Below are 8,381 nucleotides of genomic sequence, written 5' to 3'. Positions count from 1 at the left end.
GAACACTAACCCTAACCGTAACCCTAACCCCCTAACCCCCTAACCCTAACCCTAACCCTAACCCTAACCCCTAACCCTAACCCCCTAACCCTAACCCCCTAACCCTAACCCTAACCCTAACCCTAACCCTAACCCTAACCCCGTAACCCTAACTCCCTAACCCCTAACTCTAACCCTAACCCCTAACCCCTAACCCTAACCCCGTAACCCTAACTCCCTAACCCTAACCCCGTAACCCTAACCCCTAACCCTAACCCCCTAACCCTAACCCTAACCCTAACCCTGTAACCCTAACTCCCTAACCCCTAACTCTAACCCTAACCCTGACCCCCTAACCCCCTAACCCTAACCCTAACCCTAACCCTAACCGCCTAACCCTAACTCTAACCCCGTAACCCAGCTCCCTAACCCCTAACCCTAACCCTAACCCTAACACCTAACCCTAACCCTGACCCCCTAACCCCCTAAACCTAACTCTAACCCCCTAACCCTAACCCTAACCCTAGCCCCTAACCCTAATCCAATAACACGACTGCAGTATTATTATTAAATATAAAACTGGCCACACTTCCTTAAAGGTCATGAGGACATTATAGTGGTGCACAATAAAAGAAAAAAATATGAACCATAGTAACAATGAAAACAAATCGTGAAAATGTATTGAAATACAAAGTAATTGTATTATTTCAAACATAAACTATTTTCCTATTAGATTAGAATGTGTAGATAAAGGGTTTAGAGGCGCTCCCGCTTTAAAAAGAGCAAAGACCACGTTTAAAAATACTCTGGTATCCACAGCAAACAAGCGATGATGCCCCCGCCAAGGAAGACCCATCGGCCTCCCAGTTGGCTGGTTTATATCTGGCAACCGCCATGGCCGTCCCAGGGCCCGCTGAAATGTCACGGCTCTGCCTCTCCCACCGAGACCTTAGTGATCCAGACACCGTCCTGGTTCCTCCACCTGACACTCAAAAGATCACATTTTCAACGAACCAACGAGCCCGGCCCATGCGTCGAGATGCAGGCGACTCATGTTTTTACAAATTATCTTTTTTTTTTTTTTTTAATCTTTATCGATATTACATTTTTTTCTGCTTCCTCAAACTTCCAGAACCTGGAAACCCTCAGACTCTCTGTTGCTTCTCCGATTCCAGACGAGTTGGATTTTGAGGTAGCTTTGTTTCATTATGCATGTGTAAAAGGTCAACTCTGGACAATGTCCAGACCTGATTGTCCGGATGCATGTGTGAAAGCAGCTCTATAAGACCAATACATACGAATACACACACAAACACACACATATGGATATACACACACCGCAAAAATATCGCACGTTTAGCCACTGAGCCCACTCACACGCACATACACACACACACACACACACACACACACACACACACGCACACACACTTTTACATAGGTTGTTTTTGTGTTTACAACTAGCCTAATGTAAGTACAGTTTGCCATTGTACACACACACACACACACACACACATGCGCGCACACAAACTTACACCCCCCTCCCTCACCTGAGCTTAAGCTTGTCCAGGTCGTCGGCCATGTTTTCGCGCTCCACCTCCACCCGTGCCCTCTGGTTGGTCAGGACCTCCACCTGCCGCCGCAGCTCGCTCATCTCCTCCTCGTACAGGTCAGCGACGCGGGCGGGCTCGCGGCCGCGCAGCCGCTCCACCTCCACGCTGAGCGCCGCGTTCTGCTGCTCCAGGAAGCGCACCTTCTCGATGTAGCTGGCGAAGCGGTCGTTCAGGTGCTGCAGCTCCGCCTTCTCGTTGGTGCGCGTGGTGAGGAACTCCTGGTTGAGGGCGTCGGCCAGGCTGAAATCCAGCGTCTCGCCCACGCCGCCGTACGCCCGGCCGGACAGCAGCGGCCGGCCGCCGGCGGAGGTGCGGAAGGAGGAGGAGGAGGAGTAGGCCGGCGCGGCGGAGCGCCTGGTGACCTCGTAGACGCGGGAGGTGATGTGGCCGGAGCCGCCGGAGCCGCCGGAGCCGCCGTGGCCAAAGAGTGAGCGGTTGAGGGAGGGCGAGGCGTAGCCGCCGTGGCCGAAGGCGCGGCGGTAGGAGGAGGCCGTCTGGGAGGAGGCGCTGTAGGAGGTCATGGCGCGCAGAGGGAGAGTGAGAGGGAGAGAGAGAGAGAGAGAAAGAGAGAGAGAGAGAGAGTAGGGGATGGATGGAGTGAAGGACTGGAGGACGGAGGGCAGGCAAACTGAGGGACGGGCCCAACCGCCGCTGGGTATTTGTAGCTGGCCCCTCCTGGCCCCCAACGCCTCCCCCCAAAAAAAACCCTCCTCCACCTCTCCATCCCTTCCCTCCCATCACTGGCACTCTCGCTCCATTCCCCACTGAGTATCTTTGCAGCCCCCCATTCTCTCCCTTGCCTCCTCTTCCATCATCTCTCTCTCTCTCCCTCTCTCTCCCTCTCTCTCTCTTTCCCTCTCTCTCTCTCTCTCCCTCCCTCTCTCTCCCTTTCTGCTTCTCCTCCTCCTCCTCCTCTGTCTCCTGTTCTGTGTTCCCTGTCTTTGTTTACACCTCCCCTCTCAACTCCCTCTTGGTGTCTCCCTCACATCGTCCCGCCAAGTCCCTGTCTCTCTCTCCATACCCCCCTCCCCCCCTCCCCTCCTCCTCCTCCTCCTCCTCCTCCTCCTCCTCCCCCCATCAGCTGTCCCGGGGCTGGGATCAGCGCAGCATCGTATTCCACAGCTGCTCGAGCGGTGTCAGGCTTTGGCGAAGGCCGCCGGCATCGCTGGCAAATTTTACATTTTCTTTTCCACGTTTTGAGAGCTAATTCGTGATTTGACTCCAGTTGCAGATCTAGTTTTAAATGCAGCGTCCACAAAAAACCTCCGCCATAACACGAATACATAATCGGCACTCGTGTGCCACTCTGAGGCGTTCCAGAAACATTCGAGGAGTCCACGGGATTGATTGCAGAAACCCACCAAATTTTGGTTTTTCCACACATTCTTTGTGGAAAAAAAAGGGTTAGCCCTAACGGTTTGGATCAAACATCGTTATGGTCAGGATGCTGTTCACCGCCATGGCTCATTTGTGGCGGGACCGGGGCGATGATGAGTCACTGAAGAGCAGAACGCGGCTGCGAGTGTCTCCATGGCGACCGTCGGCCGAAGCCGTCGTCTCAATACTGGATCGATACAAAGGATTGTGACGCCAATCCCTCCGGCCGATGGGAAAATACGGATAACAGATATTATATTTCGATAAAAAAAATAAAGATAAAAAAAAATACCAGCGTTTTCCTTTAACTCGGTGGGTGATGTCACTGACAGGGGAGGCCTGTCCCGCGTCGGTGACATCACACCATAGCAATTCGAGGAGGCAGCGAGGCGGCGGCTTTGGAAAGGCGGCGTCGCCCTCGCATTGTTTTAGGGAGCAGAAGCCCCTTAACGAGGAGCGCCTCGGCCGCCCCTGCCTTAAAAAGGAAAACTATCCCGCTCCCCGGAGGGATAGAGGTGGAGGAGGAGGAGGAGGAGGAGGAGGAGGAGGAGGAGGAAGAGGAGGAAGACCAGGGCGAAAGCAAGAGGGAGGAAGGTGGGGTCAGAACGGAGGCGGGACCGAGATGAGCGAAGAAGAGAAAGAGTTAGGTTAGATGAGGGGAACGAATGAGAGAGAGCGAGAGAGAGAGAGAGAGAGAGAGAGAGACAGAGAGAGAGACGATATGTGCCTGCAACCTGAAAAACAAAGCAAACCAACCTCAACAAAAGGTGCCATAAATGATGATGTCATATGTGTGCGCCACGGTCATCCCGGCCCGCGGTGCGTTCAGGCGGTGTCGGGATTATGGGGAAAACCACGTTCCGCCCGTGGACCCGCAGACCCGCTGCTAATTACAAGTGCGCAGCTCGGCCTGCATCTGCGCTGCCCCGATCGCAGGGTTCGCCAACCTTTCAACTCTAACCGAGGAAAGGACGGCTGAAGATGAAAAACCCAAGTAACCTTTTTATTGAGCATCCATTAAGCTATCTGTGAGCCGCCACGTCACTGAATTTATATGATAGGTTTGTAGTTAAAGGCCGTCGTTATATTATATAAAAAACTTGATGTTTGTAGTTGTTTCTTTGTATTTCCGCCTCCTTTTCCATCGAAAGCACCTGAATGCTCCGGAGTCGAGTGACGATATCACAAAGTGCAACCTTCCCGCAAGCATCCGAACGCACATTTTACAGTGGAGGGGAAAGTTCTGTCTCCCAGGCAGGTTTTAGTGAAGTCAGCCACATTATGAACTAAACTGGAAGGAAAGGCGATTCAAGTGTGCCTCTCGATCTGCCAAATTTATAAACCTAGATTCCTTTGAGAACGCTATCTATGCACCAATGCGCCCTTTTCTATCCCTTTGGGCTTTTTAAATTGCGAGACTTTCTCAGCAAGCAGATGACGTCCCATCTTTTTTATTCCGCTTGCGAGCGCACTATCAGCACAGAAATCAGGACTATGATAATCCAAGTTCAATGAGTCCAGAATGTAAAAATCCCTCTCTGAGACGTGGCATCATTTCAAATGGATTAGTTCGAGACACGGAGCAGTAGTGGAGAAGCCACGCTTGAGTAAAAGCAGAGATGTCGTACCAAAATACTCCTCTGATAAAAGTGAAAGTCACTCATTAGAATGCCACTTCAGTCGAAGTCTTAAAGCGGCTGATAATAAATGTACACAAGCATGAAAAGCAAAAGTAAAAGTTAATGCTCTGGAGGAAAAAAAAAGCCAGACTGAGCAGGAGCTTATCATGTTTTCTGCTCTGACTTTACTCTGGTTGCCAATATGTCCGTGTTTCTCTGTAAGCATGAGAGGCACTTCATTCGGTAAGACACATCTTTCCATCAGTCGTGGTCGCTAGCAGGTGCAGGTGCGGGTGAGGCGCCATCGCTGCGGTCGTGCTTTTCCGATGCGGCTCCCTGGGACATGCACGTGCTCGTTCAGAAGCAGTGCGGCAAAAATGAAACCAAGCACCGGCGGAGTTGGTTGCCAGGTCTCCCTGACAAACCCAGCCACTCCCCAACCCGCCTCAACAGTCCAACGCTTCCACACACAAAAGGTAGATAGATACCACGGGGAAAACCGCAGGCGTGGTGGGGACTGCCAATTGTTCTGACGGCCAATTATTCCAAAACCCCAATAGTATGAAAAACGTCAGCTTATAGATGGTTAAGTTGAGGTATGAGCTTATAGATGGTTAAGTTGAGGTATAAGGTTATAGATGGTTAAGTTTAGGTATAAGGTTATAGATGGTTAAGTTGATGTATAAGCTTATAGATGGTTAAGTTGAGGTATAAGCTTATAGATGGTTCAGTTTAGGTATAAGGTTATAGATGGTTACATTAAGGTATGAGCTTATAGATGGTTCAGTTTAGGTGTGAGATTAGAGATGGTTAAATTGAGGTTAGGGTTATTCCTAACCCTAACCCTCGGAATAATGGGCCGTCTGAACAGTGGCATGGCACCGACCTGGCAACTGGCAAGTGTGATTTAGTCTTTTCTTTGCCCTAATCTGTGTCAGTATGGATGCACTACAGATCTACTAATATCAACTCCAGTAAATCTCTTGACAGAGCATAAGCAGTCACTTCCCGTTCAGGGTTGTTTGTAGGGTTGCCTCTATTAATAGATCTACACAACACTAGTGATCATGCAAGTGTGTGTGGTGTGTGTGGTGTGTGTGCGCATGTGCATATGCATGTGTCATGTAAATTATGTTTGTGCAGATATTTTTGTTGGAGGAGAGGTGTGTGTGTGTGTGTGTGTGTGTGTGTGTGTGTGTGTGTGTGTGTGTATGTGTGTGTGTGTGTGTGTGTACGTGTGTGTGTACGTGTGTGTGTGTGTGTTGCGCCGCATCCGCCGGCTCCCCCCATGGGCCTCCTCAAGGCCCATGGCGCGCTCTTCGCGTTCAGAGCTTTATAAGGCCGGTTCTTGTGGGGGATAGCAGTGATAAATGGCTGCACGGGTTAAACAGAAAACCAACTATGAACCAGAGAAGAAGGTGCAGACGGAGACAGAGAGGGAGACCGAGCGCAATAAAGAGAGAAAGAAAAAAAAAATTCTCATTTAAATTGATTTGATCTATTTAGAGCAACACTATCTCTCTTTTCTAACCTTGAAATAAGAGCTTCAAAATCATTTTGGTGGCACATTGACTTGTAACATGGAGAATGGCACTTCTTTTCACTTCTTTCCCCCCAGTAACTTCTGTGGTCGGGTACGAAACCGCAAGAAAGGTGTGCTATGCTTTACGGCACGACGTCCCTTCCCGGATATTTGGCTCCGGTAATTGCGATTGTTTTGCCTCGTGAAGTTTATATATATTTAAAAAAAGAAAACATCAAATTATACATTTGCCGGTGAAAATGTCCGGTAATAATGCTCATACAAAACGGAGCCGCTCCACCTCCACCGACGAGACGGATGCGCCGGCCCTCACTTTCCTTGCGCCAGGGGGGTTTGTTTCCCCCTCCACCGATCTGCCGGGCTGAACACACCTGGTACCTACACCGGCAGCAGGGGGCCGATCCCCCGCCGGGGGAGCCGTGGACTGAGTGCTGCAAATTCTGCATTATCATCCAAATTTTTCAGCCTTTTTACCTGTCCCTGACTTTAGTTCACTTCATTTCTTGGGGATTTTGCTCTTCAATGCCATTTTGAGCACTTTTGTATATTTTGCTTTTTTCCACACACTGAATTACAGTTTATTTATTTATTGTTAACAATTGGTTACATACATTTCTCAATACTGAGTTTTTTCCAAAACTTTACACACATTTCTCTCTGCTAAAATGCAGCTTTATAATCTCACAACCAAAATGCACTAAAGCCACCAAAACACTTCGTACATATCTCAAGTTCAACGGATTCTCCCATAACACAAGCCAAGGTCCTCTCCCGACAAGCACGCTTTGTCACTCATAACACAGTGACCTAAAAAACAACAGGGAGCATAACAAGATGTATCATTTATTGTTATTATTTTTATTTTATCATTTATTTTTTTGCCTTGAGTAATTCCAAAACATACAAAATGAAACCACAGTAATTCCTGTACTGGAATAAAAAGTACAGTAATGTGCACTGTATATACACACTAGCTACCGATAAATGTAGATATGTAGCTGTGGCGGTGTCGCCTGCCACGCGCCACCGTGGCGAATCCAGGGCCCTCCGGCACCGAGACACAGGCGACGGAACAAGCCCCGGAGCAGACAGAGGGTGTGTCAGGACAAGGGCCCCTCTCCTGTCGGTGTGTGAGGCTTCTACCTGTTGCTCCTTGGGGCCAACCAACGAGCAACAGGTGTACAGCCACCCTGACCCGAGCCTCAAAATGGAAATCAACTGTGGTTGTTCAAATCACCTTATTATTATTATTATTAGTTTCTATATATTTCAATCCGGTATTACTGTAGAAATGTAGCAAATTGCTGTCAAGTTCAGTTTTGTTTCATGTTAGGTTTTAAACTTGAATTTAACAGTTTTGAAAATAATATGTTTACAGCTGCATAACGGGCTGTAGACTATGGAAAGTCATTTGAGTCAATAATAAATTAATAGATAAATATTTTAATAAATATATACATATATAAACAAATGTAAATATAAATACAGAAATGATTTAATATCGTTAAATAAAAAAATAAATCTTTAAATCGTTTTTCAAAAGGCTTTATATTCTTTTCAGGGCACTTTCATTTTTTAATTCCACATTTATTTATTTAAGGGGACTTTAATTTTATAGTGCCACGTTTATTTATTTCGGGGCACTTTCATGTCATAACGCCACCTTTCCATTCCTTATTAAATTGCAAATGAATGGGCCGAGGTTATCTCACAGACTCCGGCGAATTGGGTGGTGGCCCCTGGCTCCGCCCGAAGACATGTCAGGAGCTGAGGACCAGCTCCGGGCACCCGCCGCTGTTGCGTAGAAAAGCGCCGGCGGCAGTGTGGCGCTCCCCGGCCCGGAATCTGAGCGATAACCGTAATAACCGAAAACCAACCGATTAAATTTGCATATAAGGAACGGGAATGTGGCATTGCGGAAGAGAAGTGCCCTGAAGTAAATTAATGTGGCGTTTTGGAATAAAAGTCCCGTTAAATAATGAAACGTGGAATGATGCAGTAGAGGTCCCCCGCAATGAAATAAATAGTCTTTTGAAAAACGTCCTTTCTTTACATTTTAAATTAAAAAACGATCCGCGTATGCATGTATTTATGTTTTGCCTCGTTTATCTACTTCGTGGTTCTCTCCACATGCATCTTTATTTCGTGTTTTCACTCCTTTTCACTCAAACGGCCGCTCCACGGCGCGGCAGAGCGGACACTCGCAACCGAGGAACGCGCGTCGTCCCTCGTGGCCCTCCGTAGCACTCC

At 48.4% G+C, this 8,381-nt stretch overlaps 1 protein-coding gene across 2 annotated transcripts in view; it reads right to left on the bottom strand.

Moving 5' to 3' along the window:
- The window catches only part of desmb (desmin b), a 9,450-nt gene extending 7,245 nt beyond the window's left edge, over window positions 1-2,205 (bottom strand). For both annotated transcript variants that reach the window (XM_080024573.1, XM_080024574.1), the window contains exon 1: window positions 1,530-2,205. In XM_080024573.1, the coding sequence (XP_079880699.1) occupies window positions 1,530-2,113 (584 nt within the window). In that variant the 5' untranslated portion in view covers window positions 2,114-2,205. The remainder of the gene's footprint in view (window positions 1-1,529) is intronic.
- Between the last annotated feature and the right edge of the window lie 6,176 nt (window positions 2,206-8,381).

This window comes from Zeus faber, assembly GCF_960531495.2.
Source record: "Zeus faber genome assembly, chromosome: 2".
Taxonomy (NCBI): domain Eukaryota; kingdom Metazoa; phylum Chordata; class Actinopteri; order Zeiformes; family Zeidae; genus Zeus; species Zeus faber.
The sequence above is the reverse complement of the archived record's forward strand: the minus strand, read 5'-3'. Positions and strand labels throughout refer to the sequence as shown.